General features: G+C 39.9%; 1 protein-coding gene across 4 annotated transcripts in view; it reads left to right on the top strand.

Moving 5' to 3' along the window:
- The window catches only part of KDM1B (lysine demethylase 1B), a 39,074-nt gene extending 16,509 nt beyond the window's left edge, over nucleotides 1–22,565 (top strand). For all 4 annotated transcript variants that reach the window (XM_075921178.1, XM_075921176.1, XM_075921177.1 and 1 more), the window contains exons 10-22: nucleotides 266–444; nucleotides 1,632–1,808; nucleotides 4,963–5,037; nucleotides 8,376–8,513; nucleotides 10,175–10,346; nucleotides 11,822–11,949; nucleotides 12,674–12,805; nucleotides 13,695–13,769; nucleotides 15,044–15,160; nucleotides 16,326–16,451; nucleotides 17,056–17,178; nucleotides 18,917–19,069; nucleotides 20,010–22,565. In XM_075921178.1, the coding sequence (XP_075777293.1) occupies nucleotides 266–444; nucleotides 1,632–1,808; nucleotides 4,963–5,037; nucleotides 8,376–8,513; nucleotides 10,175–10,346; nucleotides 11,822–11,949; nucleotides 12,674–12,805; nucleotides 13,695–13,769; nucleotides 15,044–15,160; nucleotides 16,326–16,451; nucleotides 17,056–17,178; nucleotides 18,917–19,069; nucleotides 20,010–20,093 (1,679 nt within the window). In that variant the 3' untranslated portion in view covers nucleotides 20,094–22,565. The remainder of the gene's footprint in view (nucleotides 1–265; nucleotides 445–1,631; nucleotides 1,809–4,962; nucleotides 5,038–8,375; nucleotides 8,514–10,174; nucleotides 10,347–11,821; nucleotides 11,950–12,673; nucleotides 12,806–13,694; nucleotides 13,770–15,043; nucleotides 15,161–16,325; nucleotides 16,452–17,055; nucleotides 17,179–18,916; nucleotides 19,070–20,009) is intronic.
- The last annotated feature ends 189 nt before the right edge of the window (nucleotides 22,566–22,754 follow it).

Here is a 22,754-nt window from a genome sequence, read left to right as displayed (position 1 = left end):
GTTTCCCAGAGAGCCAAAAAAGACTTCTAACCTGGATAAGTCCAGACCCCTTTAGCTGGAAGGATGGTCTGCATTGCAAGATTTGGAGAGTAGAGAAGGGAATGAAGCAGTGCAACCTTGGGATAATCCTCAGAGTTGTCAGAAGTTTGAGGATTTCCCCGCTATCGCCCTGAGGGTGGTCACTGGGTATGTTCAGTGGCTAGGACAGGATCAGTCGATATAGCAGAGTATGACTAATTCATGGCCTGTCTTTACTACGTTTCAGGGATGAACAAATACTTCCAGCCTTTCTATCAGCCCAATGAATGTGGTAAAGCACTCTGTGTGAGACCAGATGTCATGGAATTAGATGAGCTCTATGAGTTCCCAGAATATTCACGAGATCCGACTATGTACCTAGCTTTGAGAAACCTCATCCTGTCTTTGTGGTACACAAATTGCAAAGTAAGCAAGACCAACAGTTAATGGCATACTTTTACAGTTACTAATAATGTGCTCTTAGGCTCTGCCTCCAAGAAGTATGGGCATAAGAACCTTCCTGGAGTCTGTGGAATAGTGTCTGTGTGCTACAAAGAATTTTCATTAGACATAGTAATTACACTCTGGAGATGGAGAGGATACTTTATTTTATGTCAAGAAAAGGACTGATTAATGCAGGGATTTTGTAAATACCGTACAAAGTGTAGAAGACACAAGCACCAAACAAAATAATTGCTTATACTTAATAATGTCAAGAAACTTCCCTAAAAGAGATCTGCACATGGTTTTGAAACATTCCAGTTTTAAGATGAAGGCCCTGCATAAGCTTGCTAAAGGGAAATTAAATTACTTTTTAGGGCACTTCACTATTTTTTGTTTATGAATGTTAGGTAGGTGAATGTTTATGAACCTGGGTAAGTGTGAGAACAGGCTTAAAGCAAAACTATAGCTGAGGATCCCTCAAGAAAAAGGAAGTGCATCAAAGCTTCTAGTAGTTTAGAAACTCAGTCCAGATTGAACATGTTGTTTGCAACACAACTGTCATGTAGTGAATGGAAGTCTCTTCTGCAGGGATACAGATGATCCTAAACATGGTTACAGGGTTGTTTCTCTTTTTTTGTTTACACTGATTTAACTCCACTGATTTTACTGAAGTTACTTCTGATTTATACCAGTATAAATGAGATCAGAAGCCTGGATGATTTTCTAAAAACACTTCAAGATTTTTGAATATGATCTTGTTTTGACTTTGGGTGGAGTAGCAAACAACTTGCACAAACCTTTACTGGGTGGTTCCAGAGGATATTCAGTGGAAAAGCTGGAATTCTTAGCATCGCTGAGATATCTATATTTATTTGGCAAGCATAATGGGTGTAGCCAAGGTCCATTGTACTCTTACCTTATTTGTTTTATGCTAATTCACTCTGATTATAGGAGAATTGGAAGACTCAAATGGCCTAGCGATTCTCCCTTGCAATTGTCTGACACACAAAACTGACCTTTTACTCTTTTTTAATCCTTTTAGAAACCTGTGTGATTAGAGGTTAGACTTAAGCAACCGAATTACAGAAGAAATATATTTTAAGCATAGGAAAACATGGAGAATTTTGGGTTAATATGCCTTCATTTTGTTCTTATTTCCCAACATGCAGGAAGTTCTCACCCCTCACAAGTGTACACATTGCATCATTGTGCGGGGGCTTGTACGTATTCGCTGTGTACAAGAGATGGAGAGGATACTTTATTTTATGTCAAGAAAAGGGCTGATTAATACAGGGATTTTGTCAGTCGGTCCTGATCAATATCTTCTTCCCAAAGATTACCACAATGTAGGTAACTGTAATATTCTCATTAATTAGTAGACAGTGTATGCTGCTGCTTAATTTCTGTTTTCAAGTTTGGGCTCTTGTTTCAATCAGTAATTCCAACTGTATTTGTCAGGATCATGTTTAGACCCAGCTTAACTCTTTTCTCTTGCTAGCGAAGTGTTAATCACCATTGACTTCAGTGGGCTCATCAGTACTGTGGTTTCTGTTGTCATTGTGGACATGGATGAACTTTCTGTGGGGAGAGGCAATTCTCGATTTAGTCCTGAGTGGAGCGCAGGATCTGGTCCAGGAGATAACCGTTACAGGACCGCTTGGGAATAGTGACCATAATATAATAACATTTAACATTCCAGTAGTGGGAAGAACACCTCAGCAGTCCAGCACTCTGGAATTTAATTTCAAAAAGGGGAATTACACAAAAATGAGGAGGTTAGTTAAACAGAAATTAAAAGGCTCAATGACTAGAGCCAAATCCCTGCAAGCTGCATGGAAACTTTTTAAAGACACCATAATAGAGGCCCAACTTAAATGTGTACCCCAAATTAAAAAACATAGCAAGAGACCTAAAAAAGAGTCACCTTGGCTTTACCACCATGTAAAAGAAGCAGTGAGGGACAAAAAGGCATCTTTTAAGAAGTGGAAGTCCAATCCTAGTGAGATAAATAGACACAAACACTGTCAAATCACGTGTAAAAATGTAATAAGAAAAGCAAAAAAAGATTTTGAAGAACGGCTAGCCAAAAACTTAAAAAGAAATAACAAAATGGTTTTTAAGTACATTAGAAGCAGGAAGCCCACTAAAAAAACCTGTGTGTCCCCTAGACGATCGAGATATAAAAGGAGCAATGAAGGATGATAAAGCCATTGCGGATAAACTAAATGATTTCTTTGCTTCTGTCTTCACGACTGAGGATGTTAGGGAGATTCCCAAACCTGCACCGTCCTTTGTAGGTGATGAATCTGAGGAACTGTCCCAGATTGAAGTGTCATTAGAGGAGGTTTTGGAAGAAATAGAAAAACTTAATGTTAACAAATCTCCGGGACCAAATGGCATTCATCCAAGGGTTCTAAAAGAACTCAAATGGGAAATTGCTGAACTGTTATCTGTGGTTTGTAACCTGTCCTTTAAATCGGCTTCCATACCTAATGACTGGAAGGTAGCCAAAGTAAAACCAGTATTTAAAAAGGGCTCTAGAGGCGATCCTGGCAATTACAGACCGGTAAGTCTAACTTCAGTATCGGGCAAATTAGTCGAAACAATAGTAAAGAATAAAATTGTGAGACATGTAGAAGAACATAATTTGTTAGACAAAAGTCAGTGTGGTTTCTGTAAAGGGAAATCCTGTCTTACTAATCTATTAGAGTTCTTTGAAGAGGTTAACAAACATGCAGACAAGGGGGATCCAGTAGATATAGTATACTTAGATTTTCAGAAAGCCTTTGACAAGGTCCCTCACCAAAGGCTCTTGTGTAAATTACATTGCCATGGGATAGAGGGAAGGTCCTCTCTTGGATTGAGAACTGGTTAAAAGACAGGAAACAAAGGATAGGAATAAATGGTAGATTTTCAGAATGGGGAGGGGTAACTAGTGGTGTCCCCCAAGGGTCAGTCCTGTGACCAATCCTTTTCAACTTATTCATAAATGATCTGGAGAAAGGGGTAAGCAGTGAGGTGGTAAAGTTTGCGGATGATACCAAACTGTTTAGGATGGTCAAGACAGAAGCAGACTGTGAGGGACTCCAAAAAGATCTCACCAAACTGAGTGATTGGGCAACAAAATGGCAAATGAAATTTAATGTGGATAAGTGTAAAGTAATGCACATCGGGAAAAATAACTCCAACTACACGTACAGTATGATGGGGGCTAATTTGGCTATGACAAATCAGGAAAGAGATCTTGGAGTTATCGTGGATAGTTCTCTGAAAACTTCCACACAGAGTGCAGCGGTGGTCAAAAATGCAAATAGAATGCTAGGAATTATTAAGAAAGGAATAGAAAATAAGACAGAGAATATCTTACTGCCCCTGTATAAAACTATGGCACGCCCACATCTTGAATACTGTGTACAGATGTGATCTCCTCACCTCAAAAAAGATATTTTGGCCTTGGAAAGGGTTCAGAAAAGGGCAACTAAAATGATTAGGAGTTTGGAATGGGTCCCCTATGAAGAGAGGTTAAAGCGACTGGGACTTCTCAGTTTAGAAAAGAGGAGACTGAGGGGAGATATGATAGAGGTATATAAAATCATGAGTGGTGTGGAGAGGACGGATAAAGAAAAGTTATTTATTAGTTCCCATAATAGGAGGACTAACTAGAGGACAGCAAATGAAATTAATGGGTAGCAGGTTTAAAACTAATAAAATAAAGTTCTTCTTCATAAAGCATGTAGTCAACCTGTGGAACTCCTTGCCAGAGGAGGCTGTGAAGGCTAGAACTATAACAGAGTTTAAAGAGAAGCTAGATAATTTCATGGAGGTTAGGTCCATAAAAAGCTATTAGCCAGGGGATAGAAATGGTGTCCCTGGCCTCTGTTCATCAGAGGCTGGAGAAAGATGGCAGGAGACAAATCACTTGATCTTTGTCTTCGGTCCACCCTCTCTGGGGCACCTGGTGCTGGCCACTGTCGGCAGACAGGCTACTGGGCTAGATGGACCTTTGGTCTGACCCAGTACGACCATTCTTATGTTCTTATATTCTTATGTAATGTAGCATCTCCTAGAAATGGACAATTACAGTTTTATGCTACATGTAAGTGAATAGTGAGTGCATTTTAAACTAGTCTTCATTATTCAATGACGTTTGTGATCAAAGATTCTTACAAGATACATGATGCTTTTGATCTTGCTTAGCTTTTTATCAGTACTGTTTTAGTCAAAGTAAATTGAGACATCTGTTTTAAACTAGTGTCCCCATTGCAGTAACAGGCCTACCATGAACCCTAATTAATCATGCCTTTCAAAATCATCGTTGACTGTTTTAGAGAACACAGGCCTGATCCCACACCACCAAAATCAGTGGGAGTACAGATTTCACTTCTTGTGTGCAAGGATTGATTTTTGGTTTTGCACTGACAGTTTTCTTCTAGAAGAACATTTGCTACTTTCCTTCTTTCTTTCTTTTCTTTTTCTTTTTTTTTTTTTTAAACAAAAAAGAAATCTGTCATCATTGTTGGTGCTGGGCCAGCAGGATTAGCAGCTGCAAGACAACTGCACAACTTTGGAATTAAGGTAAGAAGCTTTGGGATAAATAACGTTATTCAACACTTACTAACAGCAGACCTCCTACTGGAGGGAGTTTAGAAACCTGCTGTTCAGGAGTGGAAAAATTATATTTCTAATACAGATGTGTCCATAGAAGAGCCCAATAAATGTACAAAATCTAGTGGTTAATTAGGTTAGGTAATATCTGTTGTTTGTTTTTAAAGTCAAACAATCAAAGCAAAACAGCAATAAGTTTAGTACATATTTTATGTTCTATTTTTAAAAATGACCTATGAGAACATTGTCTAGAACAGACACTCTGATCCTTTATTTTGTTCTTTAGGTGCTTTCATAATGTAAATAATAAGGAAAATTAACTCTTGTTTATTAAATTAACTTTACCAAAATTCAAAATAATTGATGTGATTTATTTATAATAAACAAATGCACATAAATTGCATATGTTTGATTATATTCCTCTTCCTCCACTCTTTTTGATGGCTCTAATCATCTTGATCCTGCAAAAATTTACCTTGAAATAATTTTGTACATGTGAAGTCCCCTTTAAAATTAGTGGCCAACTGCTACCGTGTGTAAATGTTTGCAGAACTAGAGATTGTCAGATTTGAGCAGCTGGCTTCTTGATTTCTTTTGAATATCATTGTGACCAGCTGCCTGAATGGGCCACATTGAAAAGGCCATATTTAGGGCAGACTTCAGGAAATAGGGCAGACACTCCCCCAAAACTGGTGATTTACTCTAGAATTAGATTCCTAAAGCCAGTAACAAAAAAGCTTCTGCAGTACCACATTGGTTAACCAGAAGTTGAACACAGTCTTCTTTAGGTATTTGACCCCTTAGCTCCCATACATACAATCAGATCTAAGATACCAAGAGGTTCTTTAAAACGTATTTCATGTGTGAGCTTCTTACTGATCACAAAGAATCAGATACATACTGATCTGGAGTATCTGAGATCTTACCCAAGTATCACCCAGTCAGCCAATTCTTAGTGAACAAATTACCGGTTTATTAATAAAAGAAGAGAGCTACAAATGATATATTAATCATCTACAATACAAATGATTGCATGGTCCTAATATCAGGTTTGTAGCGGTGATAAAATCTCTCTGGTAACTTCCAAAAGATTGGAAGGTCCTCGGTCCATAGGAGTCATACCTGGGAAGTCGACAAATGCCTTTGATGTCGACCTCCGAGCGTCCAGACTACTGCGCTGAGCCGACGAACAGCTGATTGGCTCAGCGTGGCAGCCATTTAAATTTAAATGAAGCGGCAATTATTTAAATCGCCGCTTCATTTTCCTATGCCGGGTAGCCTAATCTACATGCCTCTGTTGCTAGAGGCATGTAGTCTAGACGTACCCTATTTCAAGATGCTCCTTTTTAATTGTAAATCCACAAGCCAGAGAATTAGAAGAGGAAAGAGGCAAAATGGAGGTATCCTTTATAGCCTTTGCCATGTGCAAGGAAATTTAATGTCCCTATCTGGAGTCACATCTCATTATCACATGTCTGCACATGCTTTGCTCACTTGTGCAGCTCTTTGCCATATTCTTTCTGAGGTGTCTAAAAGAAAGGCTTACTGGACAGGATGGATTTCTTCAATGACCCACTGTAAGCTGAGTGTCTTAATGGGCCATCAATGCATAGGTTTCTAGCCCTGATGTTAATCCATTTCAAAGATGTCACCCAGGAACAAAACATATTGGAGATACAAATGCATAACCAATATTTACAACTTTAGATAAAAAGATCATACATGGATTTAATCAGGATAATTGTATTAGATAGATTGTAACTTTTCCATTGCCACTTACATGATACATGTTGTGCAAGATTTATGGAAATTGTGTAACAGAGGTAATAACAGTGGTATAAATGGTCCCCTTTCCTGTGCACAGCATCACAGGATGTGGTGATGTGGCTCTTTTTCAACAGTGATGAGAAGATGAGAGTGCTTGAAGGGAAAATGACTTATTGTAATGAAAGCCATTCCATGTCTCTGTTTAGACCTCTTTGGCAGTGTCAAATTTGCATATGAATTCCAACTCAGCAGTTTCGCCTTGCAGTTTATTTTTGAAGCTTTTTTGCTTATGAATGGTAATTTGCAATGAATTATATTAATGTCAAACAGTAAAAACAGTTTTATTGGAAATTATTGCTTGTCTCTTTTAGGGATGTTAACAAGCAGGTATTTAATCATGTAGTCGATAAAATATTTATCAACGACACGATTAGTGGATAAGGGAAAGCACTCAATTTCGGCTCACACTGACTCCGGGTGCTACCCCTGCTGCGGCTTTATAGTTTAAATGTAGTAAGAGCCAGGCTACCTGCCCACTTTGCTGTTACTACATTTAAACTGCAAAGCCGCAGCGGGGGTAAGTCCCAGATCCGGGTCCAACTGGGACTGAGCTGGGCTTGCTTAGTCCTGGTTCACGCCAAGTCCAGCAGCCCCTGTCCATGTAGGTTCCCAGTGAGCTTGGACCCGTGGCAGGCAGGGGCTGCTTCACACCCTGTCTCTTCCTCTCCCTCCTCCGTTGCTGCCTATGATAGAGGCAGCAGTGCGGGTGGGGGGTAAGGTAGCACTGTGGAAATGGTGCTGGGGGAAACAGCTTTTAAGCGAGATCCCCCCAGCACCAGCTCCTGCTTCCTCCCACCTTGCTGCCTCAGATACAGAGGCAGCAAGGCAGGGCAATGCGAGTAGTTGAGTACTCGACTCGACTACTCACTTAGAACCCTCGTCCCTTTAGAAAATATTTATTTTTCAGTATATGAAATGTATTTTAAAAGAGTAAGTGAAAGGTCAACATATATTAACTTAAACAACTGGAGCACGTCTCTAAATCTGAAAAATAGGAAATTTTTTCACCTTGTAGATGTTGAGATAAGGAAATGATGATTAGTTTTATCTAGCACATGCTTAGTTTTATTAAGGTATTAATTTTGGTTAAAGTTTGAGAGCCTTGTTTTGTAATTGTATGAGTGTATGTATACCTTTAAGATAGCCTTTAAATGACAATTTGAGGAATGTGAATGGAAGGGCTGCTCTTTTAATGTCTATTTATCAATAAAACAAAGTATGAAGTAACATAACTAAGCAGCTTAATTTTGTCTTAATTGTGGAGCCCAGGGGCAGATGACCGTTTTGTGGGGCCCCGGGCAGCATAATTCCGCGGGGCCCCCCCTTTGCCACGGTGCATGCACAGTGACGCCATGTGCATGCGCGGGGCCCGGAGCGGCCGCCCCGTTCGCCCTGCTCTATATCCGCCCCTGGTGGAGCCTTTATAGGTGGTTTTTAAAATATCTTCTCTGACAACTTCCTAAGCTATGTTTGTGTTACAGGTCATTGTGCTAGAAGCGAAAGACAGGATTGGTGGGCGCGTGTGGGACGATAAGACTTTCAAAGGAGTCACTGTAGGAAAAGGAGCACAGATTGTCAACGGCTGCGTCAACAACCCAATAGCACTAATGTGTGAGCAAGTGGGTTCCTTCCCTGAAATGGTTATGCTTTATTGTCAGTGATGTAGGCATGTATATATGTAGGAGTGCCATGGTTTTGCTCCACATGAGTTAATATTTAAATATATAAAAGATTCTTTCCGGGAATTAGTCAAGTCAGCATCTATTGTAAGCAAGGCATTGATTGAGCTAACCTTAAAATGATCTGTTTCTTCAAAATATTTCAAATCAAACCAAACGCTCCCTCACAATAGACTTCCTTATAGCAAAGCTGCTTTTATTTGTGATTGTAATTGTTTTGCTGGGACATTTAAGTCGTTTATGAAGGTGAAATAGAATAAATCCTTGGCTTCAAGTACTGCCTTTCAGACAGAGTACTGCACATGTATTTATTGTCTTAAATGGCTCTTTAAATACAGTGAAGTTTGGTCCATGTCAACTTTATAAATGAAGCAAAAGACAAAGTATTTTCAGAGTACAAATTTTGAATTAACAGTCTTGCCATTTATGATTATTATTGTCCACTTTAATTCAGGAAAGGAGGTGAAGAAATATCTAACTCATTGATATTCTGCTCACAGTATCTTTAGTCTATACTATAGCTTAGGTCAGTGGTCTCTAATTTTTTAAAGCACAAAATCACTTTTTGAATCTAAGTCAATCTAGGATCTGCCTAAACCCAGATACCCTTGCTGGACCTCCATCTCTGCCCCTTCTCTGAGGCCCGACCCTGCTCGCCGTGGAGATGGGGGTAGAGAGGCAGTGGAGCCATGTACTCGGTCCTACAAAAGCAATGGAAAGAGCAACTTTTCTAGTCTGACCATTTCCTAATGCTAGGAACTGCCTTTGTACTGCCTTTGATGTGTTGTTGACTAAAAGTCATGGGCCTGATTTAACTTCAGAGTTTCACGTTTTACTTGGAACTAAATATTTTAAGAGGTTGAGACTAGGGATGTAAAGGACTAGTCAACAGGATAGTTGACCAGCTGCTCCCCCGCTTGCTGCCTCTATCAGATAGAGGTAGCAAGGGGGGGAATAAAAGGGAGGTACTTAAAAGTGGCAGCACCGCATGGAACCCGGGGTCAGCTGCTCCGTGCGGTGCTGCCACTTGGAATGCCGCAGAGAGCCAGACTCCCCAGCTGACCCTGGGTTCCACCTGGCGCTGCCACTTTGAAATGCCAGGTGAAGCCCAGGATCAGCTGGGGACTCCCCAACTGACCCTGGGCTCCATGCAGCATGCCAGCTTTGATATGTACAAAAGTCCCCAGCAGGGGCTCTTGGGCATTTCGAAGCGGAAGCGCCCGCATGGATCTTGGAGTCAGCAGGGGACTCCCTGCTGGCCCCGGGCTCCACGTGGCGTGCTAGCTTTGACATGCACAAGAGCCCCCACTGGGGCTCTGGTACATTTCAAAGGAGGAACACGGAAGTGCTTATTGACTAGTTGAGTAGTCAATGGAAATTCCATCGACTACTCAACTAGCAAATTAATCGCTACTTAACATCCTTAGGTTGAATTAGACCGGAGTCTTAACTATTTAAAGTGTGTGAAAATTCCATGTTCCTCACAATGCTTTATTCCTAATGATTTAACCCTTTTAAAAAAATGTACTTGAGCAATTTAGAAAGTGAAGTTTCCTTCAAAGAAATTTTACTTTTATTCATTTTTTAACTTTCTTTTGAAGCTTGGCATTAAAATGCACAAACTAGGAGAGAGATGTGATTTGATCCAAGAAGGTGGAAGGATAACTGACCCCACTATCGATAAGCGCATGGACTTTCATTTCAATGCCATCTTGGATGTTGTCTCAGAATGGAGAAAAGATAAGACCCAACATCAAGATGTCCCTCTTGGAGGTAAGAGAGCAATTGTCCTGGACACCAGAGAGGTTGACAGTGTTCATAACTATCAAAATAAGAGGACTTCTCTGGCATTTGCCTTTTGTTTCATATACAATTTGGAGATTCTGAATATTTGTATGTATAGTTGGCCTTTCACTTCAATAGAGCCTAGAAGTTCATCGAAGTTTCACCACTGAATTCAGTAGGGCCAAGATTTAACCCCCAGATTTGAAGACCATATCTCATTTGAAGGGTAATTTTTTCCTACATTGATAGTAACGTAGCAGATTGGATCAGTTGTTTTCATGGCCATTTTTAACTACCAGACATTGGCTTTGCTACTAATTTGAATCTAAAAATATGTCTACACTGAAATTACACAACTTTGGCTGGTCTGTGCCAGCTGATTTGGGCTCATGGTACTCAGGATAAGGGGCTTTTTAATAGTGGTAGACATTCAGCCAACCTCAGGGCCCTTCTTTCACCATGGAATTCTAGAGTACTGAATGTCTACACTCCAGTTAAACAGTCCCTTAGCATGAGCCCAAGAGAGCTGGCACCTGCAAGCAGACATGCCTGAAATAGCTGAAGCAGATTTGGTTGGATAAAGAAAGTCAGGGCACTTATAATTTTATAGTTTTAAAATTACAATTTCAGACTGTAGTTCTGCTCCTTTTTTCTGTGACTGATGAAGAGACTCCATTAGTCTTAGGAGAGCTTAGAATAGGACCCCAGTTTTGTGAAAATTACACAAGATTCTATAGAAGGTGGCATTTATGAATTGTTGTGGCTTTTTGTGCGTGTTTTTGTTTTTTGTTTCTTTAATAAATTAGCCTTGGGGAATGTGTGTCATTTAAACCACAACTGCAGTGCCGTCTACTGATGGTAGCCAATCGATGAATTTCTCTGCTGTCTACGTTAGTTATTCCAGGACTCCTTTTTAACCAGATTTTTACCCGACTTTTACGGTAATATCTACTCCTTTTTGAGGTTACTTCTTTCTTGGGAAATGTACAGTGCCGTATCAGTCTCTGAAATCAAATTATTTTAATTCTAAATCAGATCAGGGTTTCAGCTGATCACGTGACAGATCTTATTTTCATGTATTCTGTAGCAGCTTTTTCACTACATCAGAAATAAATGTGAATGAGTATTAAGTAGAGAAGCTAATATGTACCTGTGTGCAATGGTTAATGAATAAACCTGGGCTCATCAATTAACCCTCATGATTATATGCAGCCCCCCTCCCCTGCTGCCTCTGTATCAGAGGCATTCGGGGGGAGGCAGGAGCCAATGCTCGCAGGGAGCTGGTGCCCCTGCGTGTAAATGTGTAACCACTGAAAAACTTCAGCGGTAACACGTTCACAAAAAAAAATGGTATTTGAGCATCCCTAGTATTGATTGTTAACTTGCAAACTAGTGAGATTCAGAGAATAATGAACCACACTCACCAATTTCTACATTTTTATTTTAAATCTGTTCCTGTACAGAGAAGATACAGGAGATCTATAAAGCTTTTATTCAGGAGTCGGGTATCCAGTTCAGTGATCTGGAAGAAAAGGTGCTGCAATTCCATCTCAGTAACTTGGAGTATGCCTGTGGCAGTGACCTCAATCAGGTGAGTGCATGGTTCGTCAATATGTGATGTAATTTAGAAAGAGAGAGGAAGGCTAATCTAATGTCTAGAGCACTACCCTGAAACCTAGGAAATAGGGGCAGTTCCCCGCTCCACCTTAGACCTCCTGGGTGACTTCTTGGTGATTGAGATGATAACCCTAACCCTAGGGAAATTCACCTCCAGTTTGAACATTACACTCAAGCGCTCACTGCAAAATGTGAAGTTAACTCCTGTGATCTAATGGAAACTAAGAATGTAATTGTATAAATGTTTAAATGATTAACTGATAAAGCAGGAGTTTATTGGTTACTGTAATGGTTAAACACTGGCTCCCAGCTTCCCTCCTGGGAAGCCAGCAGCCCACCCCACACTGCGGGCTTTGTATATCCTTGTTTGAGCCAGAAACCCTTTTTTACTGATATCTGGAATGTTTTATGCCTTTACACCAGTCTTTTCACAATGCTTTTCTTGCACTTTGCCAAATGATGCTCTCGGTAGAGTATCTCCTAGTAACTTAGCCAGATTGTGCCATTTTGCTTAATTAGACAACTTGCATCGCACAGCTTTATTTAGAGAGAGGATTTGCTTGTCTTTGTTGTTTGCCATGCATCTGATCCCCTGGCATGGAAGGATCCAGTTTGACTTCCTCTACACGTGTGGCTTTTATAAAGTTTACATGTTGTCTCCTGACTATTAGAGACAACCTATTATGTTCTATTCACAGGTATCTGCACGCTCATGGGACCACAATGAATTTTTTGCCCAGTTTGCTGGAGATCATACCCTTTTAATACCTGGCTATTCTACCATAATAGAAAAACTGGCTGAAGGGATTGACATTCATCTTAAGCTTCCGGTGAGTTGTAAAATGATGGTGCCAGGGAATCCATCAGACTAATAGTATCACAGCCAAGGAGAGGGCAGGAGGGGAAGGCAGCTAAATAGAGAGAAAGAGGATTCTAAAATGCCTGGACTAACTTAAATGAGGAAAGAGGAGCACTTGGTCCCATTCCCTCTTGCCCAGCCAGTGGCTAAGCAGAGGACTGAATTGGATATGAAAGGGTGGCACCTCACATCCTGCTATACATATGTTCGGAGTTCTCATTCCCGGTTGTTCTGTCAAGGTTGTTCCCCCAGGAATAGTAGAAGTGGGGGAGAGCTTGAGAGATCATCAAGTGTAGTCCCCTGCCCTCACAGCTGGACCAAGCGCTGTCTAGATCATCCCTAATAGATGTTTATCTAACCTGCTCTTGAATATCTCCAGTGATGGAGATTCTGCAGTCTCCCTAGGCAATTTATTCCAGTGTTTAACCACTCTGATAGCTAGGAAGTTTTTCCTAATGTCCAACCTGAACCTCCCTTGCTGCAGTTTAAGCCCCATTGCTTCTTGACCTATACTCAGAGGCCATGGAGAACAATTTCCTCCCCTCCTCCCTGTGACACTCTTTTAGATGAATGAGAGGGTATTGCTTTGAAGCATACAAGCATGTTTTCATAGTCCACAGACTAATCTGGGTTTGAGATAACTGAGTTGCTTCATTTGAACAGTGAACTTTTGCTTCAAGTTCCCTTTTTCCACAGTGGCTAGTTTTTCTGATGTAACATGCCCTTCTGCATCAAATATGGGAGCCAACCTGTAGTGGGAATAAAGTTTATAGACTTGTAATAATTTCCTATCCTCGTCTAAATGGGAACATACTGTTTCAGAAAATTTGGTGTGCCATTATTTTCACTTTGTAAAACAGGTACACACTATAGACTATTCTGGGGAAGAAGTCCAAGTCACCACAGCAGATGGAACTATGTGGACAGCACAAAAGGTAATTAGTATGCTTCAAGTTTATCTATATTTATATAAAATTCTGTAGAGGTTAAAAAAAATCTGTCAATCCAATGCTCTAAAGTCATTAGGGCAATATAAAAGAGACATGTTGAAAATCAGCTTGCTTTAGTGACAAGAACTGCTGTTGTTACATTCCTCACTCCCCCCTCCTATTTTGTATGTTTATATCACACACACACACACACACACACACACACACACACACACACACACACACACACGTACATGCTCTCTCTTCCTCACTCCCCCCCTCCTATTTTGTATGTTTATATCACACACACACACGTACATGCTCTCTCTATTTACTTCCTTTCTCTGGGAGTACACATCATTCTTTTTACTACTAAATCTACCCTCATTTCTTATCATTCCAACTGTTCTAATCTGCCCAGGCTTGCTTCTCTAATTTTGAGGGTGTGTACAGCTAATCAAGGCCATGGGCAGTCACTATGGCTGGCTCTGGGGGCCTGACTCCCCTAGCCCCACCCCCTCAATGAGGCACCCACCAGCACTACAGGGAGGAGAAGAGTGCATGTCTCATCATCCCTGGAACAGCAAGCCTCCCTGGCCCCAGGAGCAGCAGAGAGGAAGGAGGCCATGTGGCTCCAGCCTCCCCAGCCCCAGAGCAGCGAGAAGGGAGGTGGTCACGTGGCCCAAGCTCGCCCAACCCTCCCTGCCCCTGGGAGCAGCAGGAAGGGAGGCAGCAGCATGACCTAAGCTGCCCCAGAGCATGGGAGAGCGGGCACTGGGGGTAGCAACACTCCGCTCCCAGCTGGCATTCTGGGGATGGAGTGTGGGAGGGACTAGGCTGGCAATTTGGGAAGGCAGAGCCTTCCTCAGCCTAAGCCCCCGGGTGCCCATGATCAAGGCTGAGTCAACGAGAAGCCCCAGCAGCACAATAAGACATGAATCTGTTGTGCATGGCATACAGACAAGTAAAAAAAAATAGGCCACTGGGAAACCCTAGAATTGTAACCATCAGGGATCATTGTTCATCGCTGTGATGCAAGTCGCTCTATAGACCACAACGGGAGAACCACTGACTGAGGAGTCTGCTCTTTGCTGAATGTGTGCACATGGCTGCCATTAATGTGTAGTGCAGGAGACAGTAACCCCAAGCTGGCCTGAGAGAATTGTGCCTTGTCTGTCTTCTGTTATAAGAACAATAGCTACTTACCAGATGTGACTAGTTTTAATTGCTTTGTTAAGCTTCTTCTATTGTTGTGATGGGGATTGTTTATTCTTCCATAGGTTTTGGTTACTGTGCCGCTGGCCCTTCTTCAGAAAAATGCCATTCAGTTTAATCCACCATTGTCAGAGAGAAAAATGAAAGCCATTAACAGTTTGGGAGCAGGAGTCATTGAAAAGGTACATAATCAAAATTACTTGTTAGTTATGTGAAAGAAAATGAACATCAAGTGCTTTGAGGCTTTTTAATAGAGATGCTAATATACCCTTTTTCTCATGCTTCTGACTTGTATCCTCTAGCATAATTCACTTTCATGCTATAAGCATAGAACTACTGTGATATGTTTGGGTATGCAGATTGCAAAATTGTCTGTCTGAATTTTTTTTTTTTAACCTGCACAACATACATTTAAATAAATAAAAAAACACAGAAGAGCAAAATGGTATCTGGACCCTGCATATTTATTTTTCTTTCCTATTCTTTTTCTGTCCTAATTTAACAATTTTTTTTAAACAAATTGTTTTGTAGAAAATCACTGCTGGCCTTTAATCTTTGTGCCTATATTTGAACAATGTGTATGATAAGAGTATTAAATCTGATAGACATGAGGGGTGAAATCCACCCTCTGGAGTTCCTTTGTCAGGAAAAAGGGCCACAGTGGCATAAAAGCACGCTGATGAAAACCCTGTATTTTCCCTGGAAAGGATTCTCCCCTCGTCCACTAGTGCGTGAGTGGCTACTATCTCTGAGGTTCCCCTCACATTCACAAATCTTGTGTGTACTGGGGGTGGGGTTTGGCAGGATGTGAGAGTGCCAGGTCCACAGCACTGCAGAAATTCCAGCCATTGCTGCACCCTTCAGGGGAACTCTTCCTCTCTGCTGAGTTCTGTGTAGTGCCTCCAAAGAGGTGCAGCAACGAATTTTGCCCAAGGTTTTCTGTAGCTAAATTAATTGCCAACATTAGTTGGATTGTGCCTTTTTTAAATCCGAGACAACAAGAAATTTTATACCACTTCTTGAAAAACAAACAAAAAAAACCCTAAATATCTTACACTGAGAACTAGTGTTCCCTATCTATGTTCCATCCACTTGTGGAGAATAAATTTTATGATGTGCATTGAGGCATGTGTAGAAACACATGCTAGTGGCTATGGGTGCTCTGCTGGGCAGCATTTGAATCTCTTCTGGCAGCTGCTGAAGTGCACAGCTTGCAGGGAACACTGCTGAGAACTTCTAGCATATTTGGGTACCTGAAGTTGAAGGGGGAGAGAGAGAAATTTTTACAAGGCATGTTGCTAATTTGTAATATGAAATTCTCACCAACTGAATCTGCTCTCTCTCTAGGTTGCCTTGCAGTTTCCTTACAGGTTTTGGGACAGCAAAATTCAAGGAGCTGATTTTTTTGGTCACGTTCCACCTTGTTCCAGCAAACGGGGGCTCTTCAGTGTGTTCTATGATATGGATCCACAGGTACCACAGTACCATATTCTATATATAGTGGAATGTCAGTATTTTCATCTTGCTTGGTAATGATGGTAAATTAATTGCCCTATAAAGAGGAGAGGGAGGAATGGGATACTGTGATCAAGATGATCTTTAGAACAGAATACTTAATGCTTGAGCAAAAACCCAGTGAAATCAATAATAAAAACTTTCATTGACTACAGTGTGTCGCAGGCCCATAATGGATCTTAGTGAGGCCTTTTTTTTTTTTTTTGTTTCCATCTCTGGAAGTTAACAGTGGAGCTTCAGCATTAAACAGATCAGATCTGGCATTAAAAATGTGACTTGTCTGCATGAAAAGAAGCATTTTGTTAGCCTGACAAATATGTGGGTTCCAGTTAAGTTTGCACAGTTTTATAAAAGGGACTAGCTCTACTCAATACATTTCTAACTTGTTTCATATCTGAGAGTGAAAACTGCAGAGGATGAATTTCTTAGGGGCCATAACTGACTTGGTTTAAAAAAAAAAAGTTAATTTTCCCTACTGTCTATTGGAACAACAGTAATTTAGGTGACTTTCTGAACATTCTTAGTATTTCTGAAATATCAAATGTTAATGTGTTGATTCTAGGGTAAATACAGTGTACTAATGTCAGTAGTTACCGGAGATGCTGTGACAACCATTAAGAATTTAGATGACAAACAAGTACTACAACTGTGCATGACTGTACTTCGAGAGCTGTTTAAGGAACAGGTAAGAGAAAGAAAAATCAATTTGCCACAGATTTAAAGGTGGACTTGAAAAGACACAAAAAATGTGTGCCTATTTATTATTTCTCTGATAAAGGATATATAGAGTATAAAAAATGCCTAAAACATTGTTTCTTTGGGAGGGGTGGGACATTAATTTGTTTGAAGTGTGAGTTTGTTTTCTGCCTGTCTTTTGTCAGAAAAAGGAATGTCAGCTTGGTTATCTGTGATCACAGAAATGAGAATTTGGAGGTATGTTGAGCCTGCATTTAAGAAATGGGGCTGTTAACTTTCATTTGGTTTACAATTTTTTCTCCATGTGTTTTTGGTTAGAGGTACTAAAAATACCAAACAAAGTTTAACCGGTCTGAATAAAAGTCACATCAGTTCATCCAGTGTCATTTCTTTCATCTTTGTGATGTTATCACCACAAAGTTCTTCCATGCAGAAAGTTGTCTAGGCTAAACAAGAGCTGTTTTTTTTTAATATGAAAACTAACTTACTCTTTCTTCCAGTCCCAGCTCACACCATGTCCGAGCTGCTGCAGCTCTGCAGTTTAAATGTAGTAAGAGCTGGGCAGACAGGCATCCCAGCTCTTACTACATTTAAATTGCAGAGCTGCAGTGGAGGTAGCTCCCAGACTCAGTGCAAGCGGGTTCTGAGTGCTTGCCCTTATCAACTAATTGTGTAGTCAAAAAAAAATTGTAGGCTACACAATTATTCAAATACCTGCTTCTTAACATCCCTAACTTATACCAAACTGTATTCATATTAAAAGTTCACCTATTTGCTATTCTGATAACTCAGGAATTTACAGGTGGCAAATTGATATTTGGTCTGCATGCCAGTCTGATAATTTATTCTCCATCTTACATAACCAGAAGAGCCTTCTGCAAAAATCTTATCTGTAAGACTTCTTTCAGGGTGGACCAGTTACTATAGTTTACTATAGAAGACAAGATGCTCTATAAGTCTTTTCTAAGATGTATATTTACCCCATTATTGTAGAAATCTCAGCATTTCACAAAGTTGATCTTGAGGGCAGGTCTACACTTCCTGGGACTCCATCAATCGATCCCCGGGGGTCGACTTAGTGGATCTAATAACGACACAGGGGATAACAGGAGAGTCAATAGGAGAGTGTCTCGTGTCACCACCCATGCAGCAACTCAGTCTAAGGTATAGTGACTCCAGCTACTCTATTCACGTAGCTGGAGGTGTGTACCTTAGTTCAACATTGCTTCATTGTGTAGACCTGCCCTTAGTTTCTTGGTTGCAGAAATTCTTGTGCATAATAATGTTGACTCAGAGGTTATCACTGGTAAAATGATGCTTCTTGTACCTGTTCGATAGTCTGGGGAAAGAAGAGTTTGTTTCTTCTCCAGATATATGTATGCAGTCCTCATATTATGTAGACTCTCCGGTTTGCTAAATTCAAAGTTGTGCAAGTATAATCTAAATATTTCAAACATTAGGTCAAACATTTTAACATATAATTCTTCAGTGGATGTTCTTATAAACTCTGTTGGGAAGTAATGTGTTTCACACTAGGAAAAAATGTCCTGGAATCTAGGCAAATGTGCAAATCTTCTGCAAGTGTAAAAATATGAGGCTATTGTGTACACTAAACAGGAAACCTTTAATGTTGTACAGAAAACTAGAGGAAGCTATGCTAAGAGGAAAATTATTAAAAATGTGGTCTCTTCATTATCTTGCATAACTTATTTTCCTTGATCATTCAGGAAGTTCCAGACCCAGTAAAGTACTTTGTTACACGATGGAGCAAAGACCCTTGGATCCAGATGGCATATAGTTTTGTAAAGACAAGTGGTAGTGGTGAGGCTTATGATGTTATAGCTGAAGACATACAAGGAACAATTTTCTTTGCTGGCGAGGTAAATAGCTTATTTGTTATTCTAAAATTGGCTCAAGCATTTATAGTTTGTTTGCTGTAAAAAGATTAATAGTCTGGTTGAAGAAAAACTGAGTGGACAGGCATCTTGTAAATAGCCCCTTTTCCAATGCACCTCGATTCAAGCTACAGCACATTTTGCCTTGTTCTGACCTGGCCCTCCTCACTCCCAGCCTGGCCCTCCCTAGGGACCATGTGGAGAGCTAGGGCTGCCACATTGCGCCTCTGGCCCTCTTCTCTCCAGTGGCTGAGAGGAGAGCTGTAGCTGCTGTGGCCTCTGTCCTCCCTAGCAGCCTGAGAGGGGGTGAGATGGGGGCTGACGCTGCTCCAGTGCTCTCTGGTAGCCAGGGGAGGTGAGAGAGAGACCAGGGCTGGTGTGGCCTTGGCCCTGGCAGTCGGGGCTGCCTACCCCCCAAGAGAGGGGAATTGGTGAGCATAGCAAGCAGGGGGTAAAGCCCCCTAGTAAATCAGACATAATGCATGTGCATATTGTAAATTGAGACAGAATTGTATATAATTGCCCATTTCATCATTGCTCAGTAATGCAGCTGTAACACATGCCACTGGTACTATTGTGTATTGATATGAAAGTATGAACAATCTCTGATGTTCAAATTAGCAAAAATAATCTCTGTGCCAAGAGTCAAATTTCTTACTTTAATAGATGTGACAACTTTAAAAGTTTGTTTGCTAAATTCAACACTTTTATTAAAAGAAAAAAGCTTTTTGTTGGTTCATCTTTAACAAACTTTTTAAAATTTGAGCACACTGAATAGTTCGAAAATTCATACCTGCCTGAGAAAATATCTGTATAAAAACATACCCAATGCTCACACTACCCAGAACTTTATTTCTGGAGCAGAATTTTATTTGTGTTCTAATGTAGCTGTTTCAGAAACTATATAATTTTCATTTTGTTACAGGCCACAAACAGGCACTTCCCACAGACAGTTACAGGAGCCTACTTGAGTGGAGTTCGAGAAGCAAGCAAAATAGCAGCATTTTGAATATTGACATTTGTGTCTAGATATATTTTTAAATTATTTTTTGTGGGTAAAAATTTCTTCAAATTCCACTTTGCTATAACTTCCTGACATATGGTATCTGAAGATAGAATATTCACTTTTTTCCTAATGTCCTTTTCCCAACGAAAATATTAATAACGTGTTAGTACTGACATTGGTCTTGCTACTGTGGCACATGCAGATCTAACAAAGCCTGTTGTGAGAGACCTTTTTCTATATGGTCCAGCTCACATTATGGTAGTAAATCACCTGCATTCAAGTTCAGAACAAGAGCAATTAATTGCTATATGGTATTAAAGCATGGAGGATTATTTAATGGTGGGGCTCCTAAATTCATTTTGTTCTCAGGTTGATCATGTTCAGAGTAGCACTTGATAATAAACAATCCAAACCATGGAATGACAATAAAGATGCTTGTGAGAGAGAACAAAATCTCCCCACCCTATTCCCCAATAACTTCTGATACTTTCAAGTGTACTTACTACCACTAGTCAGGCTTTTGCATCTCAACTGGTGTCCTTTAAAATAAAACTGCTGGAACAGTTTATAGTGCAATCTAAGGGTTATTGAAGCTAAAAGATTTATAAAAGGAAAAAAGCTTTCAGGCTACAGGAAAAAGTCTCAAATGTTCTCTGTGCTGCATATTCAAAGTTGTACGTAGAGGAATGATCATTATGGTAAGAATAAGTTTAGGCTCTCATCATGTAAGTAGAAGAAGTATTATGGGTTTAGATGCTTTTCCTCTGAAAAGTAAACTTTCAAATTCATTTGAGCTGAGTAGGTGAATCACATGTATAAATGAGAGCTTAACTGGGGATAAAGGAGTAAGTTATTAGTGGCTCATTCAGCTTTTGCATTTAAAATAAGTGAAAATGAATGAGGTAAAATCTGTGCTTTTTATGAAGGGCTGAAATAAGGTGGCTTGCACTTTTTTTATTTGAAGGTATTATTATTAAAAATGACTTGGGAATAATTCAGGAAGGGATAAGCAGATTCCTAAAGTTTTTCCCTGAGGGAAAGACAGCAAGTAACACACAGCAAAAATACCTGCCTTAACATCCTACAGAACAGGGTAAATGGAAACTTAAATAATTTTTTAAAAAATATAACTTTTTCCTACCTGTGATGTTACTGCAGCGTTCCCGAGAGATTCTGGAAGGAAAATGAGCACTTATTCTTCTTAGTCTCAAGCATGCACTCTGTTTAGAATGCTGAGTGAATGACAAAGCAAGCCTTCTTGAGTTAGTGTTTAACTCCAAAAGGCTACCTTTAGAAAAGAAGCCTGCTGAAGAAAAGCAGTTTTTTACTCTCCAATATCTAATTTGTTTTTTAGGGTAGATGTTGATGTTCAGATATGTTTAATTTTATTTAATCTTTAAGATACCAAGTTGAAGATATGTAATTAGATCTTTCAACTAAATATTCTGCTTTTAAAAAAAATTGAAATGAGGATGTGACTGAAAAGTGTAAGCATTTCTAACTTTTTGCTCTAAAGAATGCTAATATTTACCGTTTGAAAGATTTCATATATACAAAATTGCAACTGTCTTAAAGGTTATATAGAGAAAGGTTGAAATCCTTTGCTATACAAGAAATGGTAATCAAGGTTTAGATTTTGCTTATGGTAAATCACTGCTGTTTTGATAATTCCATCTTTTGTAGACTAATTTTTAATGGATGTGAGATTTCAATGGGAATTGAAGAGTGTCCATGGTAGGTGAAAGCAAAAAGCATTCCTTCCCTTTGCCCTGTACTAGATAAGACAGCTGCTTTTCTGTTAACTTTGCTAAAAGACAGAGTTAAAGGAGTCATCAGAACAGGCCTTGGTTAAAGTTCCAGTAGGTTTATAAGAGCATAGAAACAGCCAAGATCCTAACTTTTTGGTTAATCCTTAGTGTCTTAGACCCCAATTCAGCAGTCTATCCCTCTTTTAGCAAAGCATCTCTGTACATGCTGAACTTGAAGCATGGGCCCAAGTCCTGTTGACTTTGCATTGGAATTTATTTATTCCTAACAGTGGGCATGTACTTAAATGCTTTGCTGACTTCAGCCTTATTAAAAAGGCAAGAATGATGGATAATAGCAGAACATGATGGTAAATTTTAAATCTTAGTTTGTAAAATATTTAAGTTATTACTATGGTAATCAGGTATTTAAACTGTATTATGCCATACTTCTGTTGTGAAAAAAGCATAAAAGGAGCATTCCATTTTGTTCACAACTTAAAGGTAAGAGCCTCAGAATTGGCCTGGCACTGATTAGTCCCCAAGAATTTCAACACTTAAGCATGCCTGCTTTTCTAAACTTGTGTACAGTTTTTCCTGTAAATAAACAACTGGAGAATGGCTTTAAGTAAATTTGTTTAAAATATTACCAAAATGTCTGAAGGCAGAGCATGATCTGTTACTTCAACTCTTTTTGTGGCAGCAGAATAAAAATGGAGTGTCCACTGGATGTTGTGCATTGTTTTTGAAACTTATGCTAAGCATGTACTGAGCAACGTGACTAAGACACCATGCACTTTAAGATTCTACCTCTAGATATTAGTATAGTTGCTGTTCTATAACTGGCTCTGAATGGCAATTGCTGATCTTATAATCTGTTCAGTAATGGATCAAACATCTTTCAAAGACTCAAAGCATT

The sequence above is a fragment of the Pelodiscus sinensis genome, chromosome 2 (genome assembly GCF_049634645.1).
Source record: "Pelodiscus sinensis isolate JC-2024 chromosome 2, ASM4963464v1, whole genome shotgun sequence".
Lineage (NCBI taxonomy): Eukaryota > Metazoa > Chordata > Testudines > Trionychidae > Pelodiscus > Pelodiscus sinensis.
This window is presented reverse-complemented; position numbering and strand designations above follow the sequence as displayed.